The 22,464-nt window shown below is 42.4% G+C and overlaps 10 protein-coding genes across 10 annotated transcripts; 6 read left to right on the forward strand and 4 right to left on the reverse strand.

The window, feature by feature from the left end:
* Window positions 1–115: 115 nt before the first annotated feature.
* EAF01_005473 (uncharacterized protein) lies at window positions 116–2,609 on the reverse strand. The gene is made up of 5 exons (XM_038913726.1): window positions 2,535–2,609; window positions 1,615–2,481; window positions 1,427–1,553; window positions 955–1,318; window positions 116–558 (listed from the first exon to the last, which is right to left on the reverse strand). The coding sequence occupies exons 2-5, from the start codon at window positions 2,368–2,370 to the stop codon at window positions 489–491; spliced, it is 1,317 nt and encodes a 438-aa protein (XP_038770175.1). The 5' UTR covers window positions 2,371–2,481; window positions 2,535–2,609; the 3' UTR covers window positions 116–488.
* A 740-nt stretch (window positions 2,610–3,349) lies between these two features.
* Window positions 3,350–4,849, forward strand: EAF01_005474 (uncharacterized protein; the record flags this gene model as incomplete). The annotated part of the gene is made up of 6 exons (XM_038913727.1): window positions 3,350–3,522; window positions 3,602–4,230; window positions 4,282–4,329; window positions 4,381–4,461; window positions 4,512–4,646; window positions 4,698–4,849. 6 exons carry the CDS (start codon window positions 3,350–3,352, stop codon window positions 4,847–4,849), a joined length of 1,218 nt encoding a protein of 405 aa, XP_038770176.1.
* A 1,325-nt stretch (window positions 4,850–6,174) lies between these two features.
* EAF01_005475 (uncharacterized protein) lies at window positions 6,175–7,196 on the reverse strand. Its single transcript, XM_038913728.1, has 4 exons — window positions 6,965–7,196; window positions 6,749–6,857; window positions 6,625–6,678; window positions 6,175–6,557 (listed from the first exon to the last, which is right to left on the reverse strand). The coding sequence occupies exons 1-4, from the start codon at window positions 7,078–7,080 to the stop codon at window positions 6,462–6,464; spliced, it is 375 nt and encodes a 124-aa protein (XP_038770177.1). The 5' UTR covers window positions 7,081–7,196; the 3' UTR covers window positions 6,175–6,461.
* Window positions 7,197–8,486: 1,290 nt separating this feature from the next.
* EAF01_005476 (uncharacterized protein) lies at window positions 8,487–9,758 on the forward strand (the record flags this gene model as incomplete). The annotated part of the gene is made up of 2 exons (XM_038913729.1): window positions 8,487–8,949; window positions 9,007–9,758. The coding sequence occupies 2 exons, from the start codon at window positions 8,487–8,489 to the stop codon at window positions 9,756–9,758; spliced, it is 1,215 nt and encodes a 404-aa protein (XP_038770178.1).
* A 441-nt stretch (window positions 9,759–10,199) lies between these two features.
* On the reverse strand, window positions 10,200–10,664 carry EAF01_005477 (uncharacterized protein; the record flags this gene model as incomplete). Its single annotated transcript, XM_038913730.1, has 2 exons — window positions 10,200–10,532; window positions 10,632–10,664. The coding sequence occupies 2 exons, from the start codon at window positions 10,662–10,664 to the stop codon at window positions 10,200–10,202; spliced, it is 366 nt and encodes a 121-aa protein (XP_038770179.1).
* Window positions 10,665–11,047: 383 nt separating this feature from the next.
* Window positions 11,048–13,042, forward strand: EAF01_005478 (uncharacterized protein; the record flags this gene model as incomplete). Its single annotated transcript, XM_038913731.1, has 3 exons — window positions 11,048–11,376; window positions 11,441–11,591; window positions 11,648–13,042. 3 exons carry the CDS (start codon window positions 11,048–11,050, stop codon window positions 12,923–12,925), a joined length of 1,758 nt encoding a protein of 585 aa, XP_038770180.1. The 3' UTR covers window positions 12,926–13,042.
* A 1,003-nt stretch (window positions 13,043–14,045) lies between these two features.
* Window positions 14,046–15,587, reverse strand: EAF01_005479 (uncharacterized protein; the record flags this gene model as incomplete). The annotated part of the gene is made up of 1 exon (XM_038913732.1): window positions 14,046–15,587. One exon carries the CDS (start codon window positions 15,585–15,587, stop codon window positions 14,046–14,048), a length of 1,542 nt encoding a protein of 513 aa, XP_038770181.1.
* Window positions 15,588–16,041: 454 nt separating this feature from the next.
* On the forward strand, window positions 16,042–17,745 carry EAF01_005480 (uncharacterized protein; the record flags this gene model as incomplete). The annotated part of the gene is made up of 5 exons (XM_038913733.1): window positions 16,042–16,204; window positions 16,268–16,729; window positions 16,782–17,458; window positions 17,510–17,599; window positions 17,650–17,745. 5 exons carry the CDS (start codon window positions 16,042–16,044, stop codon window positions 17,743–17,745), a joined length of 1,488 nt encoding a protein of 495 aa, XP_038770182.1.
* An 843-nt stretch (window positions 17,746–18,588) lies between these two features.
* EAF01_005481 (uncharacterized protein) lies at window positions 18,589–19,801 on the forward strand (the record flags this gene model as incomplete). Its single annotated transcript, XM_038913734.1, has 3 exons — window positions 18,589–19,231; window positions 19,299–19,579; window positions 19,646–19,801. 3 exons carry the CDS (start codon window positions 18,589–18,591, stop codon window positions 19,799–19,801), a joined length of 1,080 nt encoding a protein of 359 aa, XP_038770183.1.
* Window positions 19,802–20,631: 830 nt separating this feature from the next.
* Window positions 20,632–21,913, forward strand: EAF01_005482 (uncharacterized protein; the record flags this gene model as incomplete). The annotated part of the gene is made up of 4 exons (XM_038913735.1): window positions 20,632–21,132; window positions 21,187–21,337; window positions 21,402–21,682; window positions 21,779–21,913. The coding sequence occupies 4 exons, from the start codon at window positions 20,632–20,634 to the stop codon at window positions 21,911–21,913; spliced, it is 1,068 nt and encodes a 355-aa protein (XP_038770184.1).
* Between the last annotated feature and the right edge of the window lie 551 nt (window positions 21,914–22,464).

Below are 22,464 nucleotides of genomic sequence, written 5' to 3' on the forward strand. Positions count from 1 at the left end.
GTAGGTGGATGTGGAGGTGCATTGGGGTTTATATTTTTAGAATTAAGAAATGACGGATGCATATGCATATGGATATGGATATGGATATGGATATGGATATGGATATGATTCTGTGAAAAATAATTGATTGAACACTAGATCAAAAGATTAAGAAGCGGGAATTGTACATTACAATAGTGAGAAAGCATCTACCGCTGTTTATGATAAAGTATACCTCAATTTGTGTACGTGTACGAAAAGATCATGAATTATGAGTTGCAAAATTTCATTATTCCCTTTCTGTGTACTGTGTTTTGCAATTTGTCCTGACTTTGCGTCCTGAGTCTTGTTGTCCCATTTCCATGAATCGTGAGCTAACTTTTCTCGAAAATCTCCGTTCATTTATCCTCATGTTTTAGATCACCGGGTTCCTTTGTATCTATTCCTTTCTCTCCGAATAGAAGTGTATGCTGCCATGTCCAGTCGTATACATGCACAATCTTCCAGGATCAAGAATACTCTTCAAGGGTAGTGATATCGGTATCTTCTACTCGCCACATGTACCACATGAAGATAGTTCTAGTGTTATTGTTAGCTTTTTGTAATGGAGCTCAAAAAACAATTTCGGGAATTCATGAAGGCGAGATGAGGAGCAGAGACAGAACTTGTGTAGATAAGTTCGATGAGCTAAATGGTAGCAAGGGCAAAGAGAAGGGGTAGAACCGAGAGGTGACTTGAAGAGGAATATAGCATCTGAATTTTCGGATGAGCTAAATGGTAGCAAGGGCAAAGAGAAGGGGTAGAACCGAGAGGTGACTTGAAGAGAAATATAGCATCTGAATTTTCGGATGAGTGAACCATCACCCATGATCAAGATACAAAAGTGACGCATCTGCATGGTAATAGGATAGAGGGCAGACTCGCTGAAGATCCCCTCCAAAAGAACGACAAAACATGTCCTGAGAGACAACCCACCTATAAGGACTAAACTTCTCAGCCATCTCTTCCATTTCCTTCTCGGACATATACTTCCATTTTCCACCCCCTTTTGCTCCCTTTCCTGCTTTTTTCAATTTTTCAACATCCCTTCCAACGAGCGCAGCCATTCCTCTTTGAACCCCTAAATCTCCGGTACTAAAAACATCAATGCGCTTGAGAGCAAAACAGGCAAACATCTCGACGCTCCATTTCCCGAGACCGCGTACTTGGATTAGGGAATCGAAAACTTCTTCGTAGGAGGCGGTGAGGAGGAAGGGGGTGGTTAGGCCACCATTTGTGAATTTGAGGGCGAGGCCGGAGATATATTCGGCTTTTCGTTGAGAGAGACCGGCAGTGCGGACTATATTTGAGAAGGAGGATTAGAAAAGGGAAAGGAAGGAAATTGAATGAATGTGAGTATGAAAATATCGAGGTTGGAGATAAGGTATTAGTAAAGGATTGTGCTCACGATTAGCTATGTCAGTAGCTACAATAGCGGTAGGGGTAGGAAATGTATGAGTAGATGGATCTGAATCAGGTGGGTTAAAAAGAGCTACAAATTTAGCCTTGATAGATTTGGCTGCTGCACCGGAGACCTAATTTGATGTCAGGTCTGCATATTCAAAGAAAAGGTTGTGTGTCTCAGATCCTTCCTACCTGTTGAGATATAATTCCACTGACTAACGCCCTGAATGGTTCAATCTCTTCAGTTAACCCCTCAGCGGAAAACATCTTACATGGATGTTTCTCAATAATTGGTTTTAACTTGGGTTCAACTTTGATCAAGTGCTCTATAGCTTTGTTCAAAACATCGGAAGTTGATACTTTTACTGCAGGTGGTTTCGATGGAGATACTTCGTCCATAGATTTATTGGCAAGGAGTCGATGGGTTTCAGGTGTTACCAAGGGTGCATTTGTTCCATTAAGGACCGCAAGACGATCAACGGGAACAGGAGGTGGAGGCATATTGTCATCAACGTCTTTATAAGGACTAGACATTGATCCGATAGCCGCCGGAGTTGGAGTCACTGGAGGCGGAAGAATTGGAGAGGTCTTCTTTTTCTTTGGGGTTGATAGAAGCGCATTTTTGGTGGATAGGGAGTCGGATGATTCATTCGAAGCAGTTTTCCTCTTTTTGGGTTTTGGTTTTATGGGAGGCAGAGAAAGTTCGGATCCTTCTGGAGATATAGCCTCCTTCTTCGAGGGGCTTAATATTATGGGAGGTAGTGAAGAATCTGATATCTCTGGAGATACAGCCTTTCTCTTCCTACTGGCTTTCACCTTAGATCCTGCTGGGCCATTTCCAACGATAGCCTTGGTAGTTTTCGCCACGGGAGAAGCAGACGCAGATTCATGTAGTTTCTCGGTGATATTAGAAGCTGCACTTAAACGAGCCGATCGCCTTGTAGACATTTTGAATCGTTTTGATGATTGCAGAGAAAAGTGTTTGATTGATGAATTGATGATTTTCAACGACAGAACTCCGTGCAGCCTAATTGCTGAATTGTAAGCAAGATACTTCCACTATCTCAAGGTATTAGTGATTTGATCAATACTTCAGAGTGACGAATACCTGCATATCCATTCACATATTTAAACTCAAACAAATAGATATTTATCTTGACTTCAGATGGTAACTCCAACTCTACTCATTATACAGTAATAAGCTCAAGTACCATACCTGTGTTTCATATTCATTGGAAAATAGTAAATTCACGTGATGACTCCTTTTTTGGCTAGGTAATCCGAACCAGATAGAGGCGAACTCGCGAGTCCGGACATTGATTGACATACATACCTACAGAAAGGAAAAATTGGCATGGGCATTGGCAAACGCAACACAAGCAATATACCTTGATAAGGGTACGAATCAGATGGTAGTGTATGTAAAATAAATTCCAGCATTAATCGATACACAGTGGTGTGGGTGGTAGTCATGGTAGTGAATAACACAACACTTTTAACAACACAAATGTATATAAGTGAATGGATTGTATGTATATATCATATATATGAAAGAAAATACTTATCATAGACTTCTTCTCTCTCTCTTCCCAACTTCTCTTTCTGTGGAGTTCCCCTCAAAATTCAATAAATATATAAATATTACAAAGGTCTAGTTCCTCTCTTTTCATTCGCTTATTCACTCTTGGCATAATTTCTAGATTCGTGTAGGAACCTCGAGGCCACTCTGAACGGATCTCCCTGCCACTCGCGACCTCCTCAACTTCTTCAGATCTACCAAAACTCCCTGATTTTAGTGTCAAAGAGCTCCCAATTTCACCATCGTTTGTAACGGAATTTCGGGGCGCTTTTACTTCTACCTCTGCGATCTCGAATTGATATAATCTACTTTTCTTACCGGTGGTTTTGAAGCCACAGGGGTTTCGCAATGTTGGGTCCAAAGGGTGGCATGAATTGGAAGGCTACAAAAGCACAATTACCGCCTGCGAGAGCGATATGGGTATTTCTTACAAGGACGCGATTTTTACTATGTGTAGCATTAGCTGGTGTCGTTGTATTATTATGGAGAGGAATTAGTACTTCAGCCCAAGAGATGCAAAGGTAAGCCAGCACCTCACTTGTGCCTTATCAGTAATTGCCAAAGAAGATGAACAACGCTGATTTTGTGCTGTGTCTAAAGATATTATTGTTGGGGACCTTCGAAACCACCGATGCAGATGACATTGAATGAACAGGCCGACTGGAACGCGCATTTACAAACACCAGTTATCTTTAATCACCATGAGCCGGTTGTTGTCAATTCTACCACCATTAAAAGTGTCGACCTCAATCCTATCCGATCTACTACAAAAGCAATCGCGAACAAGGAACGAATTTTGATCTTGACCCCTCTCCGAGATGCCGCGTCATATTTACCAAAATACTTTGATTTACTCTCACTCTTGTCATACCCACACGATTTGATAGATCTTGCTTTCTTGGTTGGCGATTCATCTGACGACACCCTCGCTGTACTTGCTGCAGAACTCGACAGAATTCAGGACGGCAAGGAAACTGAGGCATTCAATAGTGCTTTGATTGTTCAAAAGGACTTTGGTGCCGTTTCGGGTCAGACCGTTGAGGAACGTCATGCATATGCAGCTCAGGCACCCCGAAGAAAGATCATGGCTCGTGCCAGGAACTATCTCCTATCTGCGGCATTGAAACCAGAACATTCATGGGTCTACTGGAGGGATGCAGACATTGTTGATAGTCCTGAGAAGATCATTGAGGACTTCATTGCTCACGATAGAGATATTATTGTACCAAGTATGAATATCTCTCTTTTATAGGATTCATTACAGTCACTGACTTTTGCAGATGTCTGGTTTCATCGATACCGTGATGGGGTTGATATTGAGGGTCGATGTAAGTCTAGACCACACTTGGAATTCTGCCATGAATGCTAATTGTTTTTAGTCGATTACAACTCATGGATCGAATCGGATAAAGCTCTTAAGCTTGCCTCAAAGCTTGACAAAGACACGGTTATTGTCGAGGGTATGTAGCAATATCAGAAACTTTGTGTTACTATACTAATAATACTTCAGGTTATAAAGAATTCGATACTGGTCGCACTTACATGGCTTTGATGGGTAATTGGAGAGAAAACAAGGATGAGGAAGTCAAGCTTGATGGTATTGGTGGAGTCAACATCATTGTCAAGGCAGATGTTCACAGATCAGGTAATTGTGCCAGGGAATTTTGAAGAGGGCAAAGTATTGACCAATATACAGGAATTAACTTCCCCGCCTACGCATTCGAAAATCAAGCCGAGACCGAAGGGTTCGCAAAAATGGCCAAGAGAGCAGGGTATGAAGTTATTGGATTGCCCAACTATGTCGTCTGGCACATGGACACGGAGGAGAAGCCTGGTAACAACGTTTGAGATGTCACTGTATTAAGAAACTCGTTCGGACACGTCTTAATGCATATACGGAGTTTTTTTCAGTCAGAAAGAGAATATTTTGTATGATTGGATTCGGAAAAGGAACCAACATTCAGAAAGGAGGGGAAAAATGATTCCCTCAAACCTACTTTCGAAGGGGTTTTTTTAAACTTCGAGATTTCTTGTACCGAACTTTTTTCATTTTTCATTCTAGGGGGTCCGGGAGTTTGATCGTTTTTCACGAATGAAGATAAGGGCTTGGGCTTGTTAGCAAGCATGGTTGCAAGAGCAGCATACCACTGTAATAGAAATGTCCCAATTGCGAATTGTTTATGAATGGTCTTATTTCTTCTATAGTGCACTGGATGAAAATGGAAGATGATGAATATGAAGGTGGGGATAGAATGAGAATGAGAATGAGAATGAGAATGAGAATGAGAATGAGAATGAGAATGAGAATGAGAATGAGAATGAGAATGAGATTGGAAGTGTGAATTTGATTGAGAGGGAGTAGAGGTTGTGAGGTTTGTAAATGTTTTTATGGGTATGGATATTGAGGTTTCTACGAATAATGGATGGTTAGGTGGTTTTGAGAGGAAATGAACAGTTTTGGGAGAGGAGGATCAGCAAAGGAAAGGACAGTAGAGGGTGTAAATAGATAGAATAGCTTACTGGGTACCTAGGTAGGTAAATACACTGGTTTGTGAATGAGAGGAAGTCTTTGTTTTTCCGTGTTGGTTGGATCTGTGATTGTGTTTATGTTTATGGTTCTTCTTGTGATGATTGATGATTGATGATTTGTGATTTGTGATTTGTGATACTTACGGATTTGGGTTTGGATTTGGGTTGGTGGTGGGATGGAGATGGATTTGGGGTGCGTTTGAGGGATACTTGTGTGGGTGTGATTATTGTAGATGGTTGGATGGTGTTTGGTCTCACAGGAAAGATCAGATCAGGAAGACCCTCGATCTTTGAGATTGGGCTAGCTATGGCTATGGAAGTGGAAGTAAAAGAAGGAAGAGAGGGCAGGGCAAAGTAGAAAGGTTTGAAGGACTGGAGGTTTGCAGAGGGGGAGAGGATAGGTCTGATGCTTGCTTGCTTACTTGATGTTCTGTGATTCGTTCTGTGATTCATTCTGGTATTTGGTTAGATGAACTTGCTTTTCTCTTGTAATGAGATTTGTTCTAGTTTAGTGTCATGACTCTTGGGATTTCAGGAGGGATGCTCTAGGTTTCGACTTGGTCTGGGTTTCTGGACATTTCTTTTCCTTTTGGTCACCATATCGAGATGTCTTGTCTTCTCATTGTGCCGCCACGGCTGGCTCCAGAGTCCAACTCAGATATCTATCTAGACAGCGAATTTATAGGCTGCACGACGCCTCATCTCCCCTCTTCACACAACCATGGTATAGAGTTGAGTAATTTTTTGTTTTTCGAATTGATGGTCATCGTTATAAAGTACAGAGTATCACATCTCATCTAGGTGCTTTTCATTCCCCATCCTCTGAATTCCTCATCTCACCTCATCCTGCACTTCACTTCATTTGACTTCCCACCTCCCAAAATATACATATCCAGCGTCTTCTCATCTGCATCCTCTGCTTCTCTCCTCTCTAGTTCTTCTTGGTAATAGTCAATGATTCCAAATCAGCACGTTCCTTGGCCTCGGCTTCGATCTCGGCAATGATGGGAGAGAGGTATGCGTAATCCTGTAAAATATGTTGGTTAAAAGGAGCGTGGAAAGGCAATGTGCTGGAAGAAATGAATGAGACTCACGTCTTCGGGCTTGGTATGTTGATCCTTGGGCAAAAGTTGATGTTGGACGGAACACTTAAGGATTGTCAGTCAGGTATCTAATTGTCTTTTCTCAATTGCTTAGAGCAAGCAATGGCATGCGTACCTGAACAGCTCTTCGCAGACGGAAAACACGATCATAAGCTTCCTTTTGCGGCAAACGCTTGAGCGCAAGAAGAACCTCTTCGGATTCCTCGGGGAGTAAATCATCAGCTCTGTAATTCCGTGACATATTAGTTTTCTCTTCTTTGCTTTGCATATTCCAATTCCCACACATGTTCCTTTATTGCATATCTTGGGTCGGATCAAAAATATCGCATACCTTAATCCCAACTGACGGTATCCAGCAGCATTGGTGTACCATGAGGCCAAAGGCTTCATCATCTTCAAGAGTCCGGGCTTCTTGGAAATCCAGCTTGCTAACGATGGTGCAGACATGATGGGTGGATTCGGAGGGGTGGTATTGGGGAGAGGGGAATACGTCGATTATGGTGGTGTATATTGAGAGTGAAGTTCAAAAGTTATGAGTGTATTAGGTAAGCGAGTCAGCGATGTTTGAAGAGTTTGTGATTGGTTGGGAGGGATGAGTGACGGAACGGAATAAAATGGGTGGGGGAAAGATATCGGCATGATTAATGTTCACAATGAGATGAGTTTGTATGGAGAGAGGAGAGGTGGATGTGGAAAAGAGGCACGTGGATGTGGGATGAGATGATTTTCTTTGTTTGAAGATGGAGGTTTGTTTGGGAGGTGTATGTAATGGTTTTCTTTTCTCAATCCGGGGTTGATCATAGTATGAATTAGAATGTTCATTATGACTGGCAAAGTATTCGTCTAATTGTGGTTATCCTACGTTGACTAGCTGCTCGAGTAGAATTACAACATTGTACCGGTATCAATGTATCAGTGCATCAATCACGGTTTGAGCATTTATTAGATTATGGCCAATATAAGATGCTGGTAGAGATGCTGCTGTGGTGCCATTGAATGCTACCTAGTTAATGGTAGGATAGGATAGGAGTAGGTACTTACAAAACATCTAGATATCAGGTGTAGCAGTAACCCAATTATACTCAAGACCCAACTGTTCACACATAACACAGGTAACTACTTTATCATATCCTTCCTATCATCCATCACTCATCTACCTAGGCCTTTTAAAATCAAGCTTTCCCTGTCTCGAACCAAGCGGGTTGATTTCCCCCACTTTGTTGAATTAGAATTATGATATTCTACTCGTAGTTCTGTCTCTCGTGTACCTACTTACCTACATTTCTCACACAACCCTCTTTCTTCTTGTGATATCTAGAACATCTACAAGATATTCTCATAATCATAAATATCATCAATCTAAATCAAATCACACGCCCAACCATAAGATCTCATCCTCTCTTTTAAACTGTACCTACTTCTTACTTTGGCTTGGCGGTTCGACCCTTTTCCTCAAGCGATTGATTGAATAATCTATCTAAGCTTCCGAGAATTTTGAGCCGGTCTTGAAGTCCGGTGTTTCCCTCAACCACAAATTCTCAACCCACTTTACCTCAAAGAACCCCAAAAAGCCCACCTTTCCAACTTTTTGACGCTCGCACAATCCACGAAACTTCAACAAACATTCAGGCGATTGTCAATGGCCTGCGATAACCGTTAGCTGTTGTGTCACTGGCGTGCTGCGTGGGATCTTTCCCCGCACACCGGGACACGAGATTGCAAGAAAAGAACGGCGACAATCAGTGAAGGCCTTCCAAACCCATCGGCGGCTTTCCTCTCGGCGAGGTTCACTTCTGCCTGCCTCTGGCTGAAGTAGCAGAAGCTATTAGATATTTGCGCCAACAACAATTACAATGTCACATGAACGCAGCACGCCATCATCATCGGGGTCTGAGGATTTTGCGTCCTCTCAGCCTACCACCCAACAATTCACATCGAGTTTAACGTTTGGAGGAGGAGATTCACCTATTACTAGATTGGAGAGAGTAGCTAGAACAAGGGCGGAATGGGAATTCAATGCATTTGCGGGAGCGGTCGGTGGTTTTACTTCTGGAGTTGTCACTTGTCCACTAGATGTTATTAAGACAAAACTACAAGCACAAGGGGGTTTCAGAGCCGCACAAGGACTAGGGTCACTACCTGCGGGACAAGCGGTATATAATGGTTTACTTGGAACTGGAAGAGTGATATGGCGGGAAGAGGGGTTGAAAGGATTGTATCGAGGCCTTGGTCCAATTATCCTTGGTTATCTACCTACATGGGCAGTTTGGTTTACGGTCTATGGTAGATCAAAACAGTTCTTTGGGCATCATACCGGTATGAATTATGAGTAAATCTTAACAATAACGATGGAAGCTAAATAAATCTCTACAGATAACACGGTAGTGGTCAATTTTTGGTCCTCAATAATTGCTGGAGCTTCATCGACAATGGTTACCAATCCTATCTGGGTAATAAAGACACGTCTGATGTCACAAGTCAGCCGCAAGGCAAAGAATAACGGAGCCAGACCACCTTGGCATTATCGATCAACTTTAGATGCAGCAAAAGTGATGTACAGGACTGAAGGATTCCTATCCTTTTATTCTGGTCTGACTCCTGCACTACTTGGCTTGACACATGTGGCTGTCCAATTCCCAGCTTATGAGTATCTCAAGAAGAAGTTCACAGGCAAGGGGATGGGAGAGTCAGCAGAAGGTGATGAAAGTGCTCATCTATTTGGAGTATTATCTGCAAGCGTGCTCAGTAAGGTCATAGCCAGCTCTACCACCTATCCTCACGAAGTCATTCGAACAAGACTTCAAACTCAACAAAGATCCATGCCAGCTGCTTCAACAGAATATGGCGCATTTCGGGGAGGTCTAGAAGGACACTCCCATCAACACGGGGCTTCCAGTCCCCTTGCTCAAATCAAACAAGCGGTCCCCAAATATAGGGGCATTGTGATGACATTTAAAACGATATTACGCGAAGAAGGATGGAGGGCATTTTATGCAGGTATGGGTACGAATATGATGAGAGCAGTACCTGCGGCCACAACCACTATGCTCACCTATGAGTATGTTATGAAGCATTTAAATCATGCCAAAGCAGAAGGATTACGGAAATCGGGAGAAGATTGGTAAATGTTTCATATATTTGACCATCCTTCTCGGCAAGATGTATAAACCTCCAAAAAACACGGCATACACCTCTGAGGTTCGAGGTAATAAAGACACCAGGAAACATTTTTGCATTTTAAAGCATTTGAAATTTGCGGGCGTTCGGTCATGCACTCGGCCAGTAGGTATCGAGCTAGCATGATGCGGCCTTTGTGTTTATGGAAGATATTACAGACGTTCATATCTGAATGATACCTTTTTGTGAACAGGGGAATTGTACTTATAGATGGTATTAGCCATCATGGCAAATGATTGTTGAATATTCCACCTTGACCTGAATATGCAGTTTTGTAAAGATCTCCTCGAACTCCCATATGTAACCTCGAAAGACGAACTCGTGAAGTAGCTGTGCACTTCAATAAACCTAAACACCGTTCCCATCTTCATCGTTATTTTCATTCGACATTACTCTGCTTTCCCAGCAAAACCGCCTTCTCTCCCCTTCGCCGCTCTTTCTCTCAGCTTCCTTTCCACTTCATGCCTCTCGGGCGCATTTCCTTTCCTTCTCAAATCCTCCAAATTATCTTTTGCCGTTCCTAGTAACTGTTTCACCGTGGTTTGCTCCACAGGCGCATCTAATTGTCCATGTCGTCTTAAACTTTCATTTGCCCAATCGATTTGTCCGCCGTCTGCTTCGCGATGTTTTTGGGCATTTTGCTTAGCTGCGCGGATAGATGTGCGGGTGTATGTGAATAGGAGTAGTGCCATGGTTGCGGCTGCTAGAGGAGCAGTCAAGGTCTAGAAGGAGGGGCTGTTAGTGGGAGCTGGGAAGGAGCTGGGAGGGATGGAGTGGAGAGGGAGAATGGATTAAGGGAATTGGGAGAATATGATTGATACCTTGCCATTTAAATTGAATTTGCGAGGAGCCATGGTAAATGGATTGATTGTGTAGATTGATTGTATGGATTGGAATAATTTCACATTTCTCTTCTTATTTGCTTGCAACTGCTGTGTTATAGATAAACTCAAATCATCGAACGGTTTTTTTGAACATGGGAAATAAATAGAGGACGTCATGCGATCTTCGGGGTTCGATCGACAAGGATCATTATTAAACAAGGGACTTTAGCACTTTTTTTCTAAATCGATAGATAAGTCCTCAACACTTTTGCATTGAGTATCTATTTATGAATCTTTGGCTTGTAATGGAATTTTATGAATTGATGGATCGTGTTCGATAATTTCTCAAGGAGAGTTTTGTGTGGGTTTCGCAAGGGAATTTGTTCTACGTGTACGATACGCAAGGTAGAGAGATGAAGGGACTTAATTTCGCATCGGCATCGGCGTGGGCGAGGGCGAGACCATGTACGAAATCGATTTCGCGGACTTGTGGGAGATGTGTACAGCGAGGGACTAGGAAATCTTGGGTGCAGAATGCGGCATATTCGACGGGGAAGAGAGGAGGAAATGGATATGGATATGGATATCAGCAGAATGGGAGGGGAAATAAAGTTATCATGGCTTCTGCCGTCGGGGGCGTAGCGGCAACGGGACTTGCTTTCACGGATGATATAAGGCATGCGTATGAAGCGGTTGAGAGGACGGGGAGAGTGGTCAGTACGTTGTTTGTTTGTATCAATGAGTGAGTGGTTTTCTAGCATTGTGTAGGATCGTTTGGGACAAGTGGCTAATTCGAGGTGCGACAGTTATCGAGTTACGTTAAACCATAATGAGAAGATTGATGATCAGGCCGAACAGGATAGAAGATTGAAAGATTGTCATCAGAGATGTGCAGATCGGACATTGAAAGTCTTGGAGAAGAATGGGAGTATATTTATAAAACTCGGGCAACATTTGGTAGGGGATTTATTTATATCTAGATGCATGATGCATCGGCTAATTGGTTTTCGCAGAGTGCCATGAATTATCTTCTACCTTTAGAATGGACGACTACATTTATACCCTTGCAGGATAAATGTCCTGTTTCATCCTTGGAGTCGATAGAGAATATGTTTATGATGGATACTGGCGAACAACTTTCAGATTACTTCTCGGAATTCGCACCTCTACCGATAGGGGCAGCATCTTTAGCTCAGGTACATTTAGCTACTGTCAAGGAAACGGGGCAAAAGGTCGCGGTGAAGGTTCAACATCCAAACTTGGCGGAATGGGCGGCTCTCGATCTGGCATTAACTAGCTTCACATTCGCGACGTTAAAGAGATTCTTCCCAGAGTATGATCTAGAATGGTTATCATCGGAAATGGAAATTTCATTGCCAATCGAACTGGACTTTACTGAAGAGGGAAAGAATGCTTTGCGGACAAAGGATTACTTCTCACGGATACCGGAATTACCATTGATTATACCTGATGTTTTATGGGCAAAGAAACGCATATTAGTTATGGAGAATGTTGCAGGACACCGATTGGATGATCTCGAATTTCTGGATTCTAATGGTATCGACCGCGATGAAGTCTCCGCTGCCCTCGCCCGTATCTTTAACGAAATGATCTTTGGGAACAATGCTCCTCTACATTGTGATCCTCATGGGGGTAATCTCGCTATTCGCAAAAACAACAATCGCCGTGGCGCCAATTTTGACGTCATTCTTTACGACCATGGTCTATACCGCGATATACATCTCGAACTCCGTCGCTCTTATGCGAAACTCTGGCTAGCAGTAATTGACGCTAACGAACCCCGCATGCGCAAATACGCTAAAGAAGTGGCTGGTGTAACCGATGAACAATTCCCCCTATTTGCATCGGCTATTACAGGTCGCGACTACACGATCCTAACAAAAGATGTAGCGCTCGAGCGATCAGAAGAAGAGAAGAAAAATATTAATGATGCGTTAGGTGAAGGAATGCTTCAACAACTTGTACAAATGTTAGGACAGGTTCCACGAATTATTTTGTTGATATTGAAAACGAATGACTTGACGAGGAGTTTAGATGAGAATTTACATACGCGACAGGGTCCTGTGAGGACGTTCTTGATTCTGGCGAGATATTGCACGAGAACGGTTTTTGAGGAACAGTTAGAGCAGATCAGAGCGAGGGGTAGTCTTTGGTGGCCGGCTAATGGGTTGAGATTGTTAGTGGCCTGGCTAGGATATGTGAGGGTGGGGTTGAAATTGGAAGCTTTTGAGGTTTGGTTGAGAGTCAAGAGGGTCATGGGAACATCTTGATGATTGGGAATCAAGATATAATGTTCATAAGGAGTGGAGTGGTTATATTGAGCGTATATTGCGTGCATAGGTTTGGTAGCGGAGGGGAAAAAAAACGTGTTTTCCTTCCTTCGGATTGATTGATGATGTATTGGGTGGGGTGGGTTGGGTTTGGTCTGGCTTCTTCTTCTTCTTCTTCTTCTTTAGCGTGCATGAAGATTCTTATAGATAGATCAGATTATAGAAGAGCAAAAAGAGATACAGCGTCTATGAAATTGAAAAATAGGATTTCTATTGTGCTACCTACTTTCATTGTGGGTTATAGTTAGGTATGTGTGTGTGAAAGATTTGAAAGGGAGGATCGTGGTATTTTTAGTTAGTTAGAGGCTATGGAACGAGAGCGATATGAGGTGGATGGGGTGAATGGGATGAGGTAAGGTAAGATGAAAGTGTGGAGAAAATATGGAAAAATCAGATAGTTAGTCAGTTATTAGGTAGGTAGTTAGTAGGTAGTAGGTTATATACGAATTCGCAGATAGCTAGACAATTAGATAGGTGAGTGAGAGATTTAGATGGATAGGTAGGTATGTAGGTATGTAGGTGGATTAGATAGATAAGTAGGTGGGTATATAGATAAATTAGATAGATATATAGGTGGATAGAATCTAATCACTAGATTATTAGATTAAATGGGTTTGTAGTATATGATACAATGTGATATCAAGAATAAAAGGCAGAATGTAGAAGATGAAAGCGGCAAGGAAAATCATGATCTGAATCAAGATCTTGGTGTATGATATGATATGGTATGTGGGATGTATGGATGAATGGATGGATATGAAGTGACTTGCTTAGAACGAATCTTGGGGTTATAGTAACGTGCAGTTACAACAGATGATGGGGATGTGATGGGTAGAGGAAGACATGTTCTCTAGTGTACTCATTGGCAGATAACTACCCATTCATCATTCTACTATATCAGAGGAGTGCATATTTCTTTTGGCAAGATTGTTCATTTCTAAATCTCGAAAAGTATGCTCTAAACTCAATACCCAAGTATGTGTATAAACGAAAATGAAATTTGTAGTACATTTATAGGGGAATATATCATTCCCTGAAACGAATTGGACAGGCGCTTCCTCTACAACTTAGCCTTAGGTTGCTTAAGCATAGTATCTGTTACTATTCTCCTTTGAATCTTTCCTGTCGCTGTCTTTGGCATAACATCCGTAAAGTATACCTGTTTTGGCACCTTAAACTTGGCCACTTTATCTGCAACCCATTGCTTCAACCCCGATGCAGTCAATTTTTCATCTGGCTTCAATACAATAGCAACACCAACATCTTGACCATACATTTCATCGGGTATAGCAAAGCTGACAGCTTCGGAAACGGCAGGGTGACGGGCTAGAACATTGTCTAGTTCGATAGGAGAGATCTTCTCGCCTCCTTTATTGATAAGTTCCTTGATGCGACCGGTGATAAACACATATCTATCTTTATCCATTTTTCCTTGATCGCCAGTTCTGAAGAACCCGTCTTTGGTGAACGATTCCTTGTTGGCTTTCTCATTATTGAGATAACCTTTCGTGACATTCTCGCCACGAATAGAAATTTCTCCTTCGGAACCAATTGGAACTTCTTTGCCCTCGCCATCAAGAATTCGTACTTCGACTCCTTGACCAATTCCTACAGAACCAGGTTGACGTTTTCCAGGCGGAAGAGCGTTTGATGTCATTTGGTGGGAGGCTTCTGTCATGGCGTAGGCTTCAAGGACAGGAGCGTTGTATGTTTCTTCCAGAGCATGGAAGGTGGTTGGAGAAAGAGGGGATGAACATGATCGAATGAATCGAATATTAGGTTTGGTCGTGGGTGGTGGATTCTTCAAAAGAATTTGATGGATAGTTGGAACAGCAGTATACCAATTTGCTTTGTGTGTAATGAAATCGCTCCAGAATTCGGAGGCAGAGAACTTAGGGGGAACGATGACAGAACCACCGGACATTAATGGAGCTAGGAAACCCGCTAAAAGTCCATGGACATGGAAGAGGGGCATAACAAGCATGGTACGATCCGCAGGAGTAAGCTTGTATGTAGCTTGTATGTTTTTCATAGTTGTAGTGAGGTTCCTGTGTGTCAATGGCACAGCCTTTGGTCTTCCCGTCGTTCCACTGGTATGTAAAACTAAAGCAACATCATCTGGTTGCGCCTGCTCAACCTTTTGATTTCCTTTTCCCTTCAATTTCCCTTCATCCTTAACATCCAACACAACCTCTCTGCCATTCCAATAACATTCTGCAATAGCTGCATTATATTTTCTTGCAGCCCTCACAGCAGGTCCATCTTTCTGAAACGAACCTTTGGGAACAAGAGCAACCGCGGAGCTCAAATCATCAATATAGAATTCGAATTCCTCCTGCTTGTATGCGGAGTTGAGAGGTGCAGCAATTCCTCTTTGCCATGCTGCTGCTAAGAAGGCAATTATGAATTCATAGGTGTTTGGTAGAGCAATTGATACTGCAGCTTGTGGTGTAACACCAAGCTTGGCGAGCTTCTTTTGAAATGAGGATATCTCGGCGGTGAGTTGTTTATAGGTAATGGTAAGAGGTTGCTTTCCTGGGACAATAATTGCTGTGGTAGTATTGCCTGTGGAGAAGGAATTGGCGAGGGTAGCAGCAGACATCTTGGCCTGCGTGGGTTCGTAGACGATGGTTGGTTGAGACGACGATAATCGTTGTACTGGACAAGGTATGAGATAGAGCCAAGATCAGAATGTAACTTGAGGAATCCGAAGAATTAACGAATAGGGTAACTTATACAATTATTCAAATCAAATATCGTCCTTTTGTTTAAGATAGGATGGAAGAGAAACTTGATTGTCACGTATGAGATTAATGAGAACCATTCTCAGACTCTCTAAGCTTTCCGAGCTCGCAAAGGTTCCGCGCCTCTCCTTAACTTTATATCCACGACATCCTTCCCTTATCGGAATGAAGCTCCTCGTCACCTGACTTTGGTGATATCTACAAGGTACAGCCTTATGCGCCAGGCTGTGGTTGTTTCGCAAACAGCTAGAATTCAACATTTGACCTTCTTTCTATTTGATTATTTTCCTTTTGCATGATTGATATATCAACATGTCTAATCCTCCCAATGCGACACCTGCACGGAATGGACTTTCTCTCTACGCAAACTTGTTAGATCCATCATCGAGTGATACACCCGGCTCCATTACCAAAGGACCCGTTGTTTTCAATTCAGTGGAAGATGAAGCTTCTAAGAAACCCCAAATTGATGCTGGTATGCTACGAATGATTTGAATTCAATCCATGTTTCTGCACAGCTCACTCAATATTTGAATAGCTACCCTTAGATTTCAACCCACGAGAAGACCACAGCTTTCTCAAAAGCCAAAAGCAAAACCATCATTCCCAAAAGCTGCCATTGCCAGTCTGAATGCCAACGAACCGAGCAATGTAGCCGTCGCGAAGACTGCCATATCCAATGCTGCCAAACCAGCTTCTAAAAGCACCCTGGCCGATTGGGCCGCTGACGATGATGATGTGAATGGATTTTATGTTGGAGAGAAAAGGCAAAGAGGGGGTAGGAAACGAAGAAAGAAGAATAGGGAAGAGCAAGCCGTCGCGCAAGATTGGGACGATATTTACGATCCCTCACGGCCAAACAATTACGAGGAATATAAGAATAGTGATGAGAAGGTTCGAGAGGTACGAGAGTGGAAGGATAGACTTTATGCTCATAGAATGGCGCGAAAGACATCAAGTGATAGCAATGACGAGGAATCATATCGTCCGAAGATCGGTAGTAAGTGTTTCTTTTTCATGCTTTTTTCTCTCATGGAACTAAAAATTTTCAGACCAATTTGCCCCGCCTCCGAATTATTCATTTGCACCTCCCCCAATTGATTCTTCTTACAAAAATCGTTCCAAGTCCCCACAAAGTGACTCTTATAGTCCTACTCTTGGGGCAGAATCTAATCCACCTCCTCCACCCCCCGAAGATCAGCCATTACCTCCACCAGCACCATTAGCAGGGGCTATTTCCAGAGCACCAGTGCGATATAATCTACCGCCGGCACCGAGTGATCTTCCAGCTTCGGAAGCGGAATTAGATAAAGCTCTTGCAGACGAAGTAGACAGGGAAGATGAGGAAGAAACTGATGAAAATGCATCAAAATCACTTCGCCCGGGTCAAAAAGGGTTTGCAGAGCGTCTAATGTCTAAATATGGCTGGAGCAAAGGTTCAGGACTGGGGGCCGATGGCTCTGGTATGATTACACCTCTTCAGGTCAAACTTGACAAACGTAAAAAGAAGTCCGATGCAGAAGGCGGTGGGTTTCGAGATGCGGGGGGCAGGGGAAAGATCATTGGTGGTAAGAAGATTGTTAAAGAGGAAGAGACAGGCAAATTCGGACCGATGTCAGAAGTCATAGTGCTGCGTGGAATGGTAGATAATATGGATTTAGATGAGGAAGTAGAAGGTTCAGGAGATGGGGGTCTGATGCAGGAAATTGGGGATGAATGTGGTGAAAAGGTATGTTGGATTGTGACAATGGCTGAAAACCAGCACACTAACAAGCTTCAGTATGGACGGGTTGAACGGGTCTATATCGATAGGCAAAGTGCCCCAGCAAAAGTCTTCGTCAAGTTCACCAATCAGTTGTCAGCTCTGAGGGTACGTAACTCAATTGGCACCCTTTTATTGACTGTAGCTAATCTAGACAGGCTGTTAATGCGCTCGAGGGGCGTATATTTAACGGGAATACCATATCAGCTTTGTTTTATGATACGGAAACTTTTGAGAAGGGTATCTATGAATAGATAATTAATTTTTGTCCACAAATCGATGATGTTCGCAGTACTGTCTTGTCTTATTGTGCATTATTGCCTGATTGTTGCGCAAATATATCCATGGGTAGTCCCGTTGCACATCATCTCAGCTTCGATCTTATCACATTTTTCTCATCTTGCATATTCATGGAACAGCATGGTCGTCCGGATAAGCGTCCTTGGCGATCAACCTCCAGCTGGTAATATCACGAGTGATGTAACGTGGCTTCGGGAAAATACCAATACCAACAATACCTTCGTCAATCTGCAGCTGGACCCCGAGATGAGGATTACTGCCCAATTGGGATTGCATTATTATAGTCTCAATTTTTAGTCTGCTGTGTCATCGAACGATTTTTGATATTGTTTTGGTATTTCGGTTAAGTTACACGAAATGTACTACCCCTTTCAATTTAGATTACCAAAAAGAATGAATCAAGTACATTATGAATAGAAAATCAAAATTCTATTGTATATGGAATAGAGGGGAACATGAAACTTTACTAAAATTTCAATGATTCTTCGATTCCGTAGTCTTGGCACTCCAGCGCCTCGTAATTATGGTTGCTATAGTGTTTCACAGGTGCAGCAATTCCATAGCTCATATCCCAGCTTTTGTTACACTATATATCCTATGCAGCTTCTTCCCAAAAGCGTTAGGAGGATGAAAGGGTAACCTCAAAACTTGTAAACTTTTGATAAATCTATTTCTACTATTTTGAAGTCAACATCCTTCAGAAATTTTCATTGAAGAGCATTCTCTTGTTCATCTACAATCCGCTGCTTTCAAGTCTCGAAAGTTCATGTTCAATTGATACTATTCATTCGCCTAAAATGTCGAATTTCACAGACACTTCAACCTTTTCCCCAGCGCCATCTTGTGCGTTACATCCTCGTTCACCTATGCTATCCGGAATGTCTGATCATACTCTGGGTGTAATTCTACCCACATTGGTTTACATCGTTGGGAGCGTAGTCTTTTACATTGTCAATGAGCTTGAATTGTTCAGCAACTATCGCATCCACCCACCGAGAGAGGAACTTCATCGAAACCGCGTGTCAAAGTTGGGCTGCCTTCTTGTTGTTATTCGTTATCATGTTATACAGATCGTAATAGGAATTCTTCTCACCTATAACAACGGGCCGGAGCTTGTGGAAATTGGGGGCTGTGAAACATATCAGTGGGTGCGACGGGTTAGAAAGTGTCTCACGGCCATCCCTTGGGCTTTGACACTGCTCGGTTTAGATACTCAAGGACTTATGTCGAAATTTAGCAAAACACCTTTGCTGTCACATATTTCGGCAAACAGTCATGAGATATTATCAAGCCCAACCTTTACTGCTATGGAATGGAACTTGGCGCGTATCATAGTTTCTTTCGCAATTCCAGCGATACAGTTTTTCGTGTATCTCGCAGTTGTCGATACATGGATCTATTTTATACATCGTCTCTGTCATATCAACAAGACTCTTTATCGTATGTACAGGCCCTTCTTTTTGAAAAATTCTTTTCACTCGAACTTATCTAATTGAAATTCTTCTAGGGATTGTACATGCTCAGCATCATCAACTCTACGTTCCTTATGCTTATGGAGCCGTGTATGCCCATTGGCTCGAAACTCTTTTCATGGATATATTGAGCTTTACCTTAGCAAACGCTATTTCAGGAATTTCAGTTCGTCAGGGAATGATTGTGACATCGCTAGCGACGTTGAAGACCATTAGTGATCACTGCAACTTTGTATTTCCTTGGGATCCTTTCGGATACATCAATGGAAACAATGCAGCATTTCACGATTTGCATCATCAGAGTTGGGGTCTCAAGGTCAGCGAAATTTCGGGTCTAAGACAATATTGTTTTCTCTAGAGATACTGACACGAGTCTCCCTAGTATAACTATTCTACATACACCGTATTTTGGGATAAATTCTTTGGGACCGAGTGGACTGATACCCCAGGGGCGGACATGCGCTACGCTCGAACTCGCGACTTAGTTAAAGCTCGCAGGGAAACAGACGAGACCATTGTGCACCAGAAAGCGGCGTAGAGGAAATTTGGAGTACCTAATAACGAAGATAAAGCATCTTGTGCCTCGGTGTCGGAAATATATATGGAGGGGTTACCTATTCTTTGTAGTCAATGCGCCCAGCATTTCAGACTGCAATTTAATTTAATTTTGTCGGATTTTGATTCTTGAAGAACTTTTCAGTCATTCTGATAGATTTGTTATCTTAAATAGATAATAGTCAAAAGTGTTTCAATTTAAAGAGAAAATAGAGTGGTTAAGATAATTTCAATATTCGATATTCAACAGTTCCCGGTTGCTGGTTACTGAGCTGTAGTCCGGACTACCGAGCACACTGCACACAATATTCATGACTTCCATCAACTTGTATCTCAAACTTCTACCAAGAGACTACTGTACTCGTTCAATTGAGCATGGAAGAGACCCCCGTCTTGCATTGGCATAGTAGGTTGTCACACCTAATTAACTTTACCATTTGTGTGCCGCGTTTCCATCGTCGTGTCGATTTATAACCCCTGATATTCGTATACAATATTCTTGAATGTGATGAGAAATGCAGCCACAAATAAGTCGATGCAGCTGAATCGTACAAGTGCATATAATCAGCGCCACCGTGGTTTTCTCTTGTCGAAGTAATCTAAATATGCATGGCTACAAATCGGGACAATGTTAAGTGCACTTATCAAGGGTGTGCTATGAATACAGCCGAGCAAAAACAACCTGCATGGATATGGCTGACTGAGAGTTTCTGCTATAAAATAGTATTTCAATTTGAGTTTCTTGGAGTCTCAACTACATCTCTCCAGCGTTGAAGCTTTTCTGTCACATCTTTGGTATAGCTTTCACTCAGAATGGATACTCCAATTACCAATACCTCTTCCTTCGTCCCCACCTACACGCTGGCATCTCCTCACCTCTATCCTCGGCCGCCTATGTCCTCCTACATCTCAGACTTCCACCTGACCCTCCTACTTCCCGTTTTAACATACTGGCTCACTGCTCTCTTCTGGTCTATCATCTCGTATTATGATATCTGGTCTAGCTATCGTATTCATACACCCGCTGAACTCGAAAGCCGCAATCGTGTCACGATCCCCCAAGTTCTGCGTTCTATCCTCGGACAGCAGCTCTTCCAGACAGCATGGGGATTGTTCCTAGGCTATTATGTTCTTGGAACTCAAGAGATGGTAGGATCAGAGGATTATGATATTGCTGTGTGGGCGGAGAGGGTTGTGAAAACATATTCCTGGATACAGTGGAGCTTGCGGATGAGCTTAATGGGTCTGGGATTGGATCTTGCGAACTCTAAAGGGTCGTTGCATCTTCCGGTTCGTGTTAATATTACCACATCTGTAAGTCAATTAATTCGGTTTTACCATCGTTGACATAGACTAATATCTGCAAAGGATGGAAGAATCATTACATGGGAGGTGGTTGTCGCGCAAGTGATATATAGGCTTCTTGCACCTGCAGCTCGATTTGCGATTTGCATCTTCATTAGCGACGCATGGCAATATTTTGGACATCGTGCCTTTCATGAAAATAGATGGTTATACCGTATGTATCATGATGTTATCTCTCCGCGACTTTCTCAAATTGCTAATCCATTTCGTTTCGTCAGGAAATGTTCACTCCCTACACCACCGCGTTAATGCACCTTATGCATTCGCCGCATTCTACAATACTCTTACCGAATCATTTATCATGGATACCTGTGGGATCACCGTCGCGTATTACTTTTCCGGACTTCACATGCGTGAGGCTCTAGTCTTCTCTATCATCAGCGTACTGAAAGGCGTCGATGATCACTGTGGATACAGACTCCCTTGGGATCCCATCCAATGGTTGGGTGAGCAAGATACTTCGTTTCATGACATCCATCATCAGACTTGGGGTGCTAGTGTAAGTTGCTGATTGCATTTTCTGTAATTCCTTCGATGATGAAATGATCTTAGTTAGATTTGGAGAATAAAAACTGACTATTGTTGTAACGAATAGACAAATTACTCGCAGGTTTACACAACATTCTGGGATCATGTTTTGGGAACGATATCTAGAAAGACTCCGGAGGAGATAGAGGAACTTTACAAGAGGGGGAGAGAGAATGCGGAAAAGGCTAAGAAAGTCAATTGAGCTTTACGAATAGAGCGGAGTGGTACGGAACGGGTTTAGAAAGACGATGACGGTGAGATGGTGAGATGGTGCTTGAGGATTGAGACTGGAAAAAGTTGGTGGGCATACAAACGAAGTCGATGGATGTTTGAGTGGGTTATTTTCCTTGTGTTTAATTTGTGGTGATATTTTGCATTTTAGGAATTTGTGTACCAAATATGGGGTATGGAATGCTTCTCTCTTGTATTGTTCAGCTTAGTCTGTCAAAAGCAGAATTGAATATCTTATTAATTATACTACTCTTATCTTAATTACGCTCCAAGATATTGTTAGAATGTTTGATTCGGTCATTCAAATGCTTGTTCTTATCATACATGTGCTAAACGTGTTACAATGATTTGTAGGTAGCTGAAGTCAGATTTTGAAACTACTAGTGTATATTGAATCTCTCAATACTATCACCTGAAATGACGTATTGTGAAGAAAAGATTGTTCGAAACGAGGAGGGTTAATGAGACATGGCGTGGCCACATTCCCATTTGTGTTCTAATAAATTTTTATATTAGATTAAG

This window comes from Botrytis porri, assembly GCF_014898465.1.
Source record: "Botrytis porri strain MUCL 3234 chromosome Unknown BPOR_007, whole genome shotgun sequence".
Lineage (NCBI taxonomy): Eukaryota > Fungi > Ascomycota > Leotiomycetes > Helotiales > Sclerotiniaceae > Botrytis > Botrytis porri.